This window comes from Arachis ipaensis, chromosome B08 (assembly GCF_000816755.2).
Source record: "Arachis ipaensis cultivar K30076 chromosome B08, Araip1.1, whole genome shotgun sequence".
Taxonomy (NCBI): domain Eukaryota; kingdom Viridiplantae; phylum Streptophyta; class Magnoliopsida; order Fabales; family Fabaceae; genus Arachis; species Arachis ipaensis.
The window spans coordinates 24,009,452-24,024,968 of NC_029792.2; the positions used below are offsets into that span (position 1 = coordinate 24,009,452).

General features: G+C 38.5%; 1 protein-coding gene across 1 annotated transcript; it reads left to right on the forward strand.

The window, feature by feature from the left end:
• On the forward strand, positions 9,903-11,583 carry LOC107610772. The gene is made up of 3 exons (XM_016312774.1): positions 9,903-10,296; positions 10,402-10,920; positions 11,507-11,583. The coding sequence occupies exons 1-3, from the start codon at positions 9,903-9,905 to the stop codon at positions 11,581-11,583; spliced, it is 990 nt and encodes a 329-aa protein (XP_016168260.1).

The window sequence follows — 15,517 nt, forward strand, 5'->3', positions numbered from 1 at the left end:
ATTCAAGTGACAAAAAGGAGGAACTCTTAGCAAGGATTAGGAGTTAAGGATTCCTATCATAATCATAGACCACAAACATGATAATTGCTAAGAATTAATCCCAATTAGTCTATCCTAATATCGAGAATAAGTCAAAAGGGCATAATTGATCTCAATCCACAAGTCCTAATCAACTTACTAATTAATTTAGTAAAAGACTAGCGTTAGCGGAAACCAAACCAATTAACAATCTTAATCACAATATCGAATGGACATCTATGACTCAAGTTTACCAAATTACCCAATTCCAAGCCAAGAGTGTGAAAAACTAGGCAAAAGCTAAAAGAGACATTTTATCAAACACCTAACATGCATAAAAAGGAAAAATATCATAAATTGCAATAAAAATAAATTCTATAACTATCAATTGTAATAAAATGATAATAACAACTCAAAGAAAGCAACAAATGACATAAAACATAAAATTACATTAAATGTAAATTAAAATAACAAGAGTGTGCATAAACATAAAAGACAACTAAAATGAGAAATTAACAAGATAAACAAGAAAATTAAGGCAATAGAACAAAGAAAGGTAGAAGAAACTAGATTAAAAAAAGAATTAAAAGTAGCAATTACAAGAAAATTAAACTAAAAACCCTAGGTTCTAGAGAGAAGGGGGAGCTTCTCTCTCTAGAAAACTAACAAAAATATGTAAAAACCTAAACCTAAGTGCCCCCTTCATTCCTCTTCAATTTGGCTTGAAATAGCTTCAGAAATAAGTTGGATTAGATTTTGGGGGCCCAGAAATTGCCCCCAGTGGTTTACAGTTAATGAGCTCACGTGTCAGGACCTGTGCAGATGCACAGATGTGTGCGTCCACACACTTGCTGTTTTCTGACTGTGTGCGTCTGCACAGGTAGACTTATGTCCACTATAGCAAATTATATATCAAATCGAAGCCCCGGTTGTTATCTTTCCAATACCACTAAAACCGACTCATTTGGACCTTTGTAGCTCAAGTTATGACCAATTTAGTACCAAGAGGTCAGGATGGACAGCTTTCCAAATCCTTCATTTCTTGAATTCTTCCACTTTGTATGCTTTCCTTCCACTTTCTCAAGCTATTCTTGCCTTCAAAACCTTAAATCACTCAAGCAAACATATCAAGGCATCGAATGGGAGAAAAGTGAATTAAAATTGGCAATTTAAGCATGAAAAGCAGATTTTTCACAATTAAGCACAATTAGGAAAGAATTCATAAAAGCATGCTATTTCAATGGATAAGTGCAAGAAAAGTCAATGAAATCCACCCAAATAGAGCAAATAAATACCATAAAATGTGGATCCATCAGAGCTCTATCTATTGTATGGATTGATACTATTATTTTTCTATTTTAATTCATGTATTGATTTCTATTTCAAGAATTGTTTTTGTTCTTTATCTTATGAATTTGGGTGGAACGGAAGTATGACCCTTGTTCTAATTGAGTTCTTGTATAACTTGGAAAAGCTCTTTACTTGAACAACAGCTTGAAAATAATTTCTTCTAAACTTCTAATTATCTGGACTTAACGGGATACGTAACATATAATCCTTTTATATTTGGGTAATTAGAGTTTCTGTGGCACATAAACTAGAATTGAACTTCATCCTCTAATTAGAATTAAGTGACCAAGGAATTGGCGGTTGATGAAAGTTAGAGTAGACTAAGAAGGTATAAGGAATTAGAGCTTAGTCATATATAGTTTGCCATGAATTAAATCTTGTATGATTAAAATAGTTAGTAAGAAAAGTCAATCCGAAAAATAGATACCTCTGAAGCCTTAACTGTTTTTCTATATATTATTCTCATCAATTTTCCGCTAGCTGTTTTAATTTCTGAATTACTATTTAATGCTTTTGAATACCAAAACACTCTTTTTTGTTTGTCTGACTAAGCCAATCACTCAACTATTGTTGCTTGATCCATCAATCCTCGTGGGATCGACCCTCACTCACCTGAGGTATTACTTGGTACGACCCGGTGCACTTGCCGGTTAGTTTGTGGGTTATAAATTCAATACCAGTGTATCCATTCTATGCTGTGAAAGTTGGGAAGAGACCTACACATGCTGGGAACGATGCAAGCCATAAGTGTGGCGTTTTAGCAATGTTGTTTACAAAGGTTTTTGCTCCCAGGAAGATGCTTTGAGATGACTTCAAGAATCCTAGGGGGATGACAATAAAGAATCCTTGGCCACGCAGGACATGAAATTTAGGAATAAGAAAGTCACTACTATGCTTTAGAGGCTGCAAGTATCTTCGACCACAAATGGTGTTAGAATGGAGGAATCTTCTCGAAAGCCATCCGCATTGCCAGTTAATGTTTGAAACTGAAAGATTTTTTTAATGTTTGCAGAAAGTTGTATTTGTTATTGAGTTACTATTTCGTTCATGCGTCCTTACTTTTGGTTTCAACCGATGCTAGCAGCTGGGAGTTCATCCACGTCGAGAACATGAAGGTACTATTGTTGAGGATCTGCTCGCATCTTCAGTTAGGACGCCTATTTTCTTTCGCATGGATACTCAATCTAATACTGGGAAGAGAGTCGTTGGGCACGCTGTTGTTCTGTCGTCGAATCCTAGGGGACTTGATATCACTGTTGAAGGCAAGATTTGTGTCGAAGACTCCCATGCTAGGGAAGGCACAGCTTTTCACATGATAGAGAGGTTACTATGTGAGATCGGGATGAAGATTTTGGACTATAACTACATAGTTTTGTGCCGCGTGCAAAAGGATGTGGAGGAATTGCAGCAAATGGGATCACGTTCATACGCTAATCGACTTTGGGAGCTTGAGATGGAGAATGCGAGCCTTAAGGAGCAACTGGATGTATTTAACAACATGTTGCTATAGAGTTCCATCATAGTTTAAGTTTGTTGATTTTGACTGTTAAGTAAAATCGGTCTGTGTATAATCTGTTAGCGACAAAGTGGTGTTATGTAAGTTGGCGTTTATTAGGGATGTTAATGTCCATCTAAATTTGTGTTAGTGGTAAAGCTTATGTAACGTGTAGTTATTCATCAATCCAGTGTGAAACATGAAGCGCGTTTCTAATAAGCCAATGGATTAATGCTGGAATGTCCCATTCCCGTGCAGAGTCTTCTTATTTAATTCTATTTATTTAACAAGTTTTGTGATTCCAACTTTTAAAATGATCCCTTTTTCAGAAAAATATAAGGGACAGTAATAGCAAAGCCAGTTGGACTTGTTTTAGACAAACATGTTATTTGTTTCTGGTTTAGGTGATGCTAATTTAGGATTTAAATCATTGTTGCAATATATATGTAATCAATAAGGAATCAAAAACCCTACACCTATCTATACAATGGCCTAATAAGGTGGGTTCCATATTCTTCTACAGTAAATGCACTTGCACATGCTTATGCATTGAGAATAAGTATATGTATTAGTCAAAGTTTTTCTGACACATGCATTCTTTAGGCAATATTATAGAAGAAGGTGTTGTCCCATCACACATTTTCCGACTAAAGCACTGACAATTTTTCACTTTTTGTGTCCATCTTATACGGTAGATTATCATTTGTCTAGGTGTGAGGTCCTAAACTGACTAACGTTTTCTTCCCAATAAGACTAAATTCTCATTATTTATTTGAGCTTTGAATTATTAATTTTAAAAACAACGATGATTAGAATGTTTGAGCCAATGTTCTCGTTTTGAGTCAGATTTTAGGGTTTCTGGATGCAGTAGTTAGATCAGTGCACAATTAAGATGTCTTTATTAGGGTTGCTTGCGAAGCTAAAAAATGATGGGCTGGCCCAAAATATCTTTCTTTTGGGTTGTTATTCTCTTAATGACTTCAATAAACAACATTAAATATTTCCAATTCTTATGGGTTGAACATAAGCTGTTAAGAATTCTGCATCGATGATTGTAGGAAAACAAAATCTTTTGCCTAAAACAGATAAAATTAAACATAAAAAAAATTAACATAAAAAGAATAAAAATGAAATTGTTTTCAACATGGATTTTGGTCTCACATATTGAAATAAAAAAAATTCATTCTGAGGAGGCATAGTTACTTGCCTCACTGAATATAATTTTTTTTTTGCTTAGGATGGGATGATGACTACTTTTACATGAAAGTACAGGCCCGCAATTCAACAACGACACTAGAAGTAGTATATAAGTGGTATTTGCACCATCTAGCGTTCAACGTATCAGTACTACATTTTCTTTAAAGTGACTCTCCCGCTCTCTTTATAATTGTGCGTCACAATCTTTAATGGACAAAAACCGCTTTCAGTCGCACGGCAGAGCCACAGAGCCGATGAAGACATCGGAAGAAGTTCCGCCTACTGATGGGTCATGCTTGGACAAGTAAGCATCTGATCCTTTCTTGTTACTTTCTATATTGTCGTTTCCACCTTCGTCTGCCATTGTGCTTTCAATGTTGACTATAGACATCCCAACTAACACTCGACGTTATAATAGAGAGGGTCGTACTAATGACAGTGAGATAGTGACCACAACGGACGAGAAGGTGCTCGAGCTTCTTAGCCGTATTAGCTAGGTTGTTGTATAAACATTAGTTCTTAGCATCATTTGTTATTCGTGCCAGTCGTGAGTGTGTTCATGTATGCTCGAGTGGAACTTTATAAAGCACCCTTCATTTGTTTTGTAGCATCTAGAGCAAGAGGATGATACAACGAAGACCATACTGAAGACTCAGAACGAGCAGATTAAGGGGCTTAGTGAAATAGTCGCCGACCATGGAAAGATTCTATCAAGCATATTGAAGATGGTTTCCACCCAGTCGCCTCCTCAACCATCAACTGATAAGGGTAAGAAGCCCATTGTGGAGGACTCTAACCGGACTCGACCCCGTAAATCCACCGCAACATACCAGCAACACCCGTCATAGGGTCCATCAAGGAGGATCTAGAACTCTGCAGCACGGATGACCGTTTGTACTAACCCGCTTCTTAAGGTTAGGTTGTCCTTACATTCTGTCTAGTCAAGCATCATTACCTCCAACAGGTTATGTTGCCAAAGATATGTTCTCTTGCTGCCATTGTATTGCACTAATTCTTATGTATGAACATTGCAGCAAAAGCTTGATTTTGATGAGGAAGAGAACCATGATGAGCTAGGAGAGGTGAAGCAAAATGGACCAGGAATCTCATTTACCTATTATATCCATGTGGCCCATTATATGGACGGGGATGAAATTCCACAGGTTTGATCCTTGTCCATGCTATTACACTTTGTAAATTGTGAACTAAATGCATGTGTAGTATATCGGTGTGATTAACTATGGCTCAGTTTCATTGGTCATTGTATAGGAGTTGTCTTCCCCCCACTAGAGGGAATGGAGTTTACCAGTATGGAGCTTGTCGTGTCGGCTTATGTCTTCTCAACAAAACTGCCTAAGAGGTATTGTAGCTGAGCCATCCATTAAGTTAGGCATGATTATTTCTGTTACTATCTATTTCTTGCAAGATACATGGCGCTATTGCTGATAATGTATACTGTATGATCAAAATACACCCATGTCACTGTTCAACCTAAAAAGAAAAAGCGAGATATTGGTACTTGATGAGCACTGCTTAGCCACTCGGGGCTCTCTGCACACCCTATGCCCAGGGCAACAGGTTATCGATGATGTAAGTGATGCTCAATCTTAGTCTAAAACCCTTATCCAATACTCGTGTTTTGAATGCACTGTTGACATTATTATTTATACTATGTTTTGAATCTAGTGGCTAGCATGTGTTCAAAAAGCCTGACAGTTGACTCTGTTCTGAAGAGGTAGTGGCTTTCAACCACCTTTGTGGTAAGATACCCTAATATAAAATGCTCGGACTCTTGAGTTAGTGTTTGCCAAACATTCGTTTATGTTTAAGTATTCACTCCCAATTCACACGAACCTTCTTTGTGATACAGCAAATTACACCGAGTTTGGGAAATCCTTGTCCTAACACTCTCGATTACATTAAGAAGAAGTATATGGGACGTGCATATCAACAATTTAAGGTTTGTTTTGTAATGTACTATCGTGTTCAGTTTAGAATGGGAATTGTTATTTGCATTATCTCGTGGCCGGCATATAAAAATGTCTTGACGGCTAGTTGTTTACAGGTTTATGTGCCATTACACCTTGACAACCACTGGTACTTAATGATCGTTGACTTCTTGAGTTCGGAACTTGTCTACCTTGACTCCTTCAAGGGCAGCAAGAAACAGCAAAAGGCTCGAACTGATAAGATGGAATTTGTTATTAGTCCCTTACCCTTTAATGGACACTCACTTTATGTCCGACTCTCTATTATGTTAGTGATGATAATACATATGGCTGTAAGCTTTTTTCCTTGAGAAGATGTTGGCTTACGGTAGCTTCTATGTGGAAAAGTCGGCCGTTTTTCCCAAGCCATCTGCATTCGTGTTAGTGGAGCCACGTGTTAGCCAGCAGGAAGATCGGTCGTAAGTCACTGGTTTTGATACACCTGTATTCTACTATTTTTCATCCAACATTGTGATTTGTAAGAACCCGCATTTTCACGTAAAACCGTTTTAATAAAATAATTTTAGCGTCCGGAATAGATTCAAAATTTAGAAGTTTCAATTTGAAAATAAAAATGTGAAATTTGATTTCAGTGAATTTTTCTGAGTTAGAAAATGTATCTTTTTCTAAAAGTTTTTGTAAAAATGCGTACTGGCGCTTGAGTCAGCAGTACCGGCTCTAGTCTGTCCAGTACTGTGTATTTTAGAAAATAATATTTAGAAAATTGATTTATTGTTTTGAAATGAGAAAAATAATTTAGAATCGAAAACCAGATACTAATCTTAAAGGTTTTGGCCCAAAGTGAGCTAAACGGACCAAAAATGCTAACGAGTTGGACCGGACCCAAACCGGACCCAAGGCCCAACATATATAAATGAGTAAATGAGCCAAAGAAGCTCATCTCATCACAAAGAGAGAGAGAGAGAGAGTTCGGATAGAGTGAAGAGAGGAGAAGAGAGAAAGAGCACTATTCACCTCCACCTTCCGAAAGCTATAACTTTTGATCCGGAGCTCCGATTGACGAGCCGTTTGTGGCCACGCGAAGCTCTTGTCGAGCTCTACGTTTCTATCTAAGCAAAGCTGGTAAAAAATCGCGTTTCATTTCCCAGTTTCCAGGCCTAACTTTCTGCGCCATTTTGGCTATGAGTTTTGAGTAGATTTTGTGGTTTTGCTTGTTTAGGTAATCTCTAGTAGCGGGTAATTGATGGATTTTACCCCTAATCACGTTAGATAAGGTAAGGTTTTTCTAAACCCTCTTGGTTGGTTGTTTTGTGGTTTCTAGGTTTTGATTTTGATGATATATGTGTTGTTAGTGTGAGCCTTGGTGTTTGTTGGTGTTGGTTGAGGCTTTGGATCAAGTTTGGTGGTTTCGTTTTGGTGTTTGGAGCGTTTGGGAATCGGCCAAGGTATGGTTTCGGTTTTCTTTATGTAATATGTAATGTTCATGGACACTTAGGCTAGTTGACCCTAAGATAGGATTGAATAATATTGGTGCATAAATAATTATATATGAATTGATGTAATTATTGGTTATATTGGATTAGTGTGGTTGATGGTGATTGTTGAGAATTATGGATATTGATGAGTATTTATGGTGATTAGTTATATTGGTGGATAACGAGGGTTATGGAAATCTAAGGTAAAGAGTTAATGTAAAATGTTGTGGTGGTTTGGGATAAAGAATATTAATGATTATATAATTTGATGATGATTATTGGTATTTTAATTATTATGAAGGTGGATGATGAATGGAAGACTTATTGTTATTGATGGAGGTTTGTGAAATGGTTGGTGATTATGAATGCATAATGATGTTGTTGGTAAGTGGAGATGATTGTTTAAGAGTTGATAAATTGAGATATTGGATGATGAGGAATGTGTGATTTATTGTTGTTATGAGGATTTGTTGAGATGGTTGATGATTGATAGTAAATATTGATATTGTTGGTAATTGAAGGTGAGTGTTGGGATTGTTGATGAATGATGTGAGTTATGAAGTTAGGATAAAGTATGATAATTGATGAATTGGAATGATTGATAAATAGCTATATTGATGTTGATAGTATGGTATTAAGGATTGAGATTGAAATTGAGAAAATGATGAACTAATGAGCTCGGAATGGAATTAAGAACTGATGATGGTTATTATGAACTTGGTGGATATGGAAGGAAAGTGTGCAGGGCCTATATCCCTGGCGTAGCAGACTCCTCTGGTGCATGAGTAGATGTTGTTGAAAGTGATTTGAGATGAGAAATGGTGATGACTGGTGATGATTTGAGGTCGATGGATAGTGGTTGAGATGAGTCAAGGACTCGGAGTTGTAATGATGAATTGTTGGAATATATGAGAGAGTGCAGGGCCTATATCCCTGGCGTAGCAGATTCCTCTGCTGCATGAGCATATGTTGTTGAGAGTGTGCGGGGCCTATATCCCTGGCGTGGCATATTGTTCTGCTGCAGGAAGTGTGCGGGGCCTATATCCCTGGCGTAGTAGACTCCCTACTACATGAGTGTGCAGGGCACTATATCCCTGGTGTGGCAGAAAAGGCTACATCCGGGAGGATGTGTCGGGTTGGCATTTACGGACCGACAAGTGATATCACGAGTCAATAGGATAGGCATTCATCATATGCATCTCTTAATTGCTTGACTGCTTTGACTATTTGGGTTTGCCTAAATGTATAATATGCCTACTTGCTTCTTGAATTACTTGCTATACATGAATATTACCTGTGTATTACTTTCTTGCATTATCTGTGATTGTCTGGTGCTGATGAGGTTAGGAAGGCGGTGGCGAGGGGATCGCACAGAGGATTAGTTTGGCGAGGGCTGTGGAACACAGCAGTGTAATTAGTATTAGTTAGAAATTCCCTAAGTTTAGATAACCCTATTAATGGTTTATGGTTTAGGTTATCTATTTATTTTGTTCTAAGCTTGAATATCAGTATGTGATGTGAAGTTCTAGGATTGCCTTCGGCGTCCCGGGGCCTTACATCTTACATCATTGGGCACTGTTACCATACTGAGAACCTTCGGTTCCATACTTTGTTGTTATTTTTCAGATGCAGGTCGCAACCCACCTCGGTGAGTTGTTTGGTTGGTGACAGGAGCGGAGGATCCGGATACCCTTTGGAGTCTTTTTGGTTTGTTTTGTATTTGTCTCTCACTTTTGTATTTTTGTTTCGGCCTAGAGGCCTGTATTTGAGAGAGAACAAAACTTGTATAAGCCATTTTTTAAACTTCAGTTTCCTCTTATCTGTACGTTTGGCTAGCCGGCTTAAACTCCGCGAGCCATGGCTAGTTTCTTATGATGTTACACTATTATACTATTATCTTTGTTCATATCACATCTGTTTCTTGAGTTTTAAGTTGGATACTTCGTTAGTTCGCTTTGCGCTTTTAAATCCTGTGTTTGAGCTATATCCTCCATCAGGCTTCTAAATTATATTATTTCTTATATATATATATATAAGTCTTAAAACTGTCGTAATCTTTGATTAACCTTTGCTTTACGGCTAGAGGTAAAGCTTAGGGTAATTGGGGTGTTACATTTAGTGGTATCAGAGCGGTTCGTCCTCGTGAGCCTGAGGGATGGACCGATTGTGCTTTGTTGCACACTCTGGGTCATTTTTTTCATGCTATTTAGGTTATCAACTTGATATTTTATAGCATGCTTGTCTGTGAGTGCCTTTTTGGAATAATTGAAGCACTAAACCTTTGATATTGAGACTGATCACCTTGATATCGAATGCTTGGTGAAGACAGGAACCCTAATGGCTACTCGCCGACAAGGTCGTGCACGTTCACGAAGAGAGAGTAGGAATGAGCGGCCGTCCGATAACCATGCCGAGTTCATGGCGGCAATGGCGAACCTTGTGAATACCATGGAGGCTAATGCTACTGCGACTCTGCAAGCTGTGCAGAGGTTAGGCCAGCCGACCGAAAACGGAAACGGGATTGGCGAAGGAAATGTGGATGACAATGCTGAAGGAAACGGAGATAACACGGGAGGCGTCCCGATGACTTTGGCAACTTTCCTCAAAGTTCATCCACCAACATTCCGAGGATCAACTAATCCTACTGAAGCGGACCACTGGTTCCAGGCTATAGAGCGTTGTTTACTGGTGCAGCATGTTCCACACAATCAATATGTCGAGTTTGCTGCTTATCAACTTACGGGAGAGGCCCAGCCATGGTGGCAAGCAGAGTGTCGCTTGCTACAGCTACAGAACGCTGACGTTCCGTGGAGTGTGTTCCAGACAGCCTTTTACAAGAAGTACTTCCTTGAGTCTGCAAGGGAAGCAAAGGAGATGGAGCTGATGCAGCTGAAGCAAGGTTCTATGTCTGTGGCAGAGTACACCAACAAGTTTGAGGAGCTTTGTAGGTTTTCTAGTGTGTGTCAGGGTGCCCTGGAGACTTATGAAAAATGGAAGTGTATCAAGTACCAAAGAGGCTTGAAGAACGACATCATGATTGCTGTGGCTCCTATGGAGATTCGTATTTTCTCTGATTTGGTGAATAAGGCAAGAGTTGTTGAAGACTACACGAAGAAGGTAGCCTCGTCAAAGGAGACTTCTGGAGGGAACCCTAGTAATGAGTGTGATGATTGCCTTGGACCAAGGGAACCGAGCTTTAAGAAAGATGGTTGCGCTCCTCAACATCTGCAAGGTCAACGGAACTTCAGAAGGGACAACAATGCCCAATTTTACCGTATGAGGGAAGCCCATCTATGTTTCACTTGTGGGAAGCCGGGACATATATCTAAGTACTGTCGCCGCAGAAGGGACCGAGAGAAGGGCCAGAGTCAACAATCAGGCCATGTCATTACATCGGATGCACGTGAGGCAATGGGGTCGGATCCTTCGATGAGAGGTAAGCGTATTCTCTGAGTCTTATATTACCTGGACCTGAGGTAATTTGGTTTTATCTTTTTGCAAGTCGTCGTTAGGATTGCAAGGGCTTAGAGTTGTGTTGGAAGTAAACCATGGGAAAGTAGGATTCTAGCGGCGGTAGCCGAGGATTTTGGACTTGTGATGACGAATGATCCGAGTTGGCGTGGCGGAATGGTTACCAGGCATGATTAGGAGTCTCAGCAGTTCCCTGTGTGGGCGATGGGTGCGGTTTAGCACTAGTGACAACGGAAATACCGGCTAACGTTCTTGCGATTTATAACTATGATTTTTGCCGTTTTAAGATTTAGAGTGATTTTCAAATCTGATTTGGAGCTTTGGTCTAACTGAATTAGTTTTGAAACTAGGATTTGAACTTTGATCAGATGGTACGATTTAAAAAGGAAGATGGGTTGTGTGATTTTAATAACTTATGATTTTGGTTTGTAAACTTATCTTATCAAAAAGGGATTCAAACTGAAAGATTTTGATTTAAGGATAAACGAAACTTTGAGCCTTTTGAAAAAGCTTTCATAATGAACTGGTTTAGATTGATCTTGTTTTCACAGTTTCGCGTAATGTTACAAAAGTAGTCTTTGGTTTTGAAACTACGTCGAAAATTCTTGGTTTGGAAGATATTGTTTAAAAAGAAAAGTGAGTTCTCCGATTATGTTCATTTGTGAATTTGGTTTCCAAATTATCTTACCGAAAGGAATTCAAACTAAAAAGTTTTTATTTAAGGAAACTATGATTTCAAGTGTTTGACTTACTAGTAAATGATTTTCGACTCCTTTGAAAGAGCCTTAACAATGAACTCATTTAGAATAAACTTGTTTTGAAGGTTTTGGAAACATATTACCAAAAAAATCGGTATTTGTTTTAAGGAAACTTTTGTATTCTTGATGACAATAATCAGAGTGACGCAGCGAAAGCTCCAGAAATTGTTGTAACCAGTTGGTAATAAGAGGCGTGAAAAATTCACTAAGGAGGGTAAAAGATGGTAGAGAGATAAGGGGAGAGTTTGCAAACAGGATGTCAGAAGTTTGAGATAAGACGTGTTGTCGGGGGCTCACTACAGTGGATTTTCTGTTTATCCCGGAAACACGAAGATGTTTCATGATCTAAAGAAGGTGTTCTGGTGGCCTAGGATGAAAGGTGATGTAGCTACAGTAACATCCAAGTGTTTGACGTGACAGAAGACGAAGATAGAGCCTCAGAAGCCGTCAGGAATGATACATCCTCTTGAGATTCCTCAGTGGAAGTGGGCTATGATGCGGTTTGGGTGATCGTGGTTCACTTAACCAAATCCGCTCATTTTCTGCCTATCCGAGAGAACTGTTCTATGGAGGAGTTGGCGAGAGAGAATGTCGACTCAGTAGGATGATGGTGAACGAAGTGCCTTGGCAACTTGTGGGAATAGCAACGTTGAACGTAGGATGCTTCATGGAGAATATATGTATATATATATCCCACCGCGTGATTCGGATTTTCGAGGGCGAAAATCTTTTTAAGGAGGGGAGGATGTAAGAACCTGCGTTTTCACGTAAAACCATTTTAATAAAATAATTTTAGCGTCCGGAATAGATTCAAAATTTATAAGTTTCAATTTGAAAATAAAAATGTGAAATTTGATTTCAGTGAATTTTTTTGAGTTAGAAAATGTATCTTTTTCTAAAAGTTTTTGTAAAAATGCGTACTGGCGGTTGAGTCAGCAATACCGGCTCTAATCTGTCCAGTACTGCGTATTTTAGAAAATAAGATTTAGAAAATTGATTTATTATTTTGAAATGAGAAAAATAATTTAGAATCGAAAACCAGATACTAATCTTAAAGGTTTTGGCCCAAAGTGAGCTAAACGGACCAAAAACGCTAACGAGTTGGACCGGGCCCAAATCGGACCCAAGGCCCAACATATATAAGTGAGTAAATGAGCCAAAGAAGCTCATTTCATCACAAAGAGAGAGAGAGAGTTCGGATAGAGTGAAGAGAGGAGAAGAGAGAAAGAGCACTATTCACCTCCACCTTCCGGAAGCCATAACTTTTGATCCGAAGCTCTGATTGACGAGCCGTTTGTGGCCACTCGAAGCTCTTGTCGAGCTCTACGTTTCTATCTAAGCAAAGCTGGTAAGAAATCGCATTTCATTTCCCAGTTTCCAGCCCTAACTTTCTGCGCGATTTTGGCTATGAGTTTTGAGTAGATTTTGTGGTTTTGCTTGTTTAGGTAATCTCTAGTAGCGGATAATTGATGGATTTTACCCCTAATCACGTTAGATAAGGTAAGGTTTTGCTAAACCCTCTTGGTTGATTGTTTTGTGGTTTTTAGGTTTTGATTTTGATGATATATGTGTTGTTAGTGTGAGCCTTGGTGTTAGTTGGTGTTGGTTGAGGCTTTGGATCAAGTTTGGTGGTTTCGTTTTGGTGTTTGGAGCGTTTGGGAATCGGCCAAGGTATAGTTTCGGTTTCCTTTATGTAATATGTAATGTTCATGGACACTTAGGCTAGTTGACCCTAAGATAGGATTGAATAATATTGGTGCATAAATAATTATATGTGAATTGATGTAATTGTTGGTTATATTGGATTAGTGTGGTTGATGGTGATTGTTGGGAATTATGGATATTGATGAGTATTTATGGTGATTAGTTATATTGGTGGATAATGAGGGTTATGGAAATCCAAGGTAAAGAGTTAATGTAAAATGTTGTGGTGGTTTGGGATAAAGAATATTAATGATTATATAATTTGATGATGATTATTGGTATTTTAATTATTATGAAGGTGGATGATGAATGGGAGACTTATTGTTATTGATGGAGGTTTGTGAAATGGTTGATGATTATGAATGCATAATGATGTTGTTTGTAAGTGGAGATGATTGTTTAAGAGTTGATAAATTGATATATTGGATGATGAGGAATGTGTGATTTATTGTTGTTATGAGGATTTATTGAGATGGTTGATGATTGATAGTAAATATTGATATTGTTGGTAATTGAAGGTGAGTGTTGGGATTGTTGATGAATGATGTGAGTTATGAAGTTAGAATAAAGTATGATAATTGATGAATTGGAATGATTGATAAATAGCTATATTGATGTTGATAGTATGGTATTAAGAATTGAGATTGAAATTGAGAAAATGATGAACTAATGAGCTCGGAATGGAATTAAGAACTGATGATGGTTATTATGAGCTTGGTGGATGTGGAAGGAAAGTGTGCAGGGCCTATATCCCTGGCGTAGCAGACTCCTCTGCTGCATGAGTAGATGTTGTTGAAAGTGATTTGAGATGAGAAATGGTAATGACTGGTGATGATTTGAGATCGATGGATAGTGGTTGAGATGAGTCAAGGACTCGGAGTTGTAATGATGAATTATTGGAATATATGAGAGAGTGCAGGGCCTATATCCCTGGCGTAGCAGATTCCTCTGTTGCATGAGCATATGTTGTTGAGAGTGTGCGGGGCCTATATCCCTGGCGTGGCAAATTGTTCTGTTGCATGATTTGTTGTGGTTAGTTCCTTCTTTGCTGCAGGAAGTGTGCGGGGCCTATATCCCTGGCGTAGTAGACTCCCTACTACATGAGTGTGCAGGGCACTATATCTCTGACGTAGCAGATTCGCTGCTGCATGAGTGTGCAGGGCACTATATCCCTGGTGTGGCAGAAAAGGCTACATCTGGGAGGATGTGTCGGGTTGGCATTTACGGACCGACAAGTGATATCACGAGCCAATAGGATAGGCATTCATCATATGCATCTCTTATTTGCTTGACTGCTTTGACTATTTGGGTTTGCCTAAATGTATAATATGCCTACTTGCTTCTTGAATTACTTGCTATACATGAATATTACCTGTGTATTACTTGCTTGCATTATCTGTGATTGTCTGGTGCTGAGGAGGTTAGGAAGGCGGTGGCGAGGGGATCGCACAGAGGATTAGTTTGGCGAGGGCTGTGGAACACATCGGTGTAATTAGTATTAGTTAGAAATTCCCTAAGTTTAGATAACCCTGTTAATGGTTTATGGTTTAGGTTATCTATTTATTTTGTTCTAAGCTTGAATATCAGTATGTGATGTGAAGTTCTAGGATTGCCTTCGGCGTCCCGGGGCCTTACATCATTGGGCACTGTTACCATACTGAGAACCTTCGGTTCTCATTCCATACTTTGTTGTTGTTTTTCAGATTCAGGTCGCAACCCACCTCGGTGAGTTGTTTGGTTGGTGACAGGAGCAGAGGATCCGGATACCCTTTGGAGTCTTTTTGGTTTGTTTTGTATTTGTCTCTCACTTTTGTATTTTTGTTTCGGCCTAGAGGCCTGTATTTGAGAGAGAACAAAACTTGTATAAGCCATTTTTTAAACTTCAGTTTCCTCTTATCTGTACGTTTTGCTCAAAATCTACTCTAACATCCAACCAAGCATTTTGTCAAACACTTGGAAGGCATACATGAAAAGCATAGTAAAATGTGCAAGAAATATAAATCTACCAACTATCAATTACAAGAAAAGTAAATCAACAACTCAATTCATCAATAAAAAGAACATCAAACATTAAATTGCATTAAAAGAAAATGGAAATCC

What these genes read in the sequence shown, in the direction of transcription:
- LOC107610772 (XM_016312774.1), top strand. Translation starts at nt 9,903, where the DNA reads ATGGCGGCAATGGCGAACCTTGTGAATACCATGGAGGCTAATGCTACT. An exon ending in GAACGCTGACGTTCCGTGGA is followed by an intron (nt 10,297 to 10,401) that starts GTGTGTTCCAGA and finishes TGTCTGTGGCAG; the next exon opens with AGTACACCAACAAGTTTGAG. An exon ending in GTCGGATCCTTCGATGAGAG is followed by an intron (nt 10,921 to 11,506) that starts GTAAGCGTATTC and finishes TTGTTTTCACAG; the next exon opens with TTTCGCGTAATGTTACAAAA.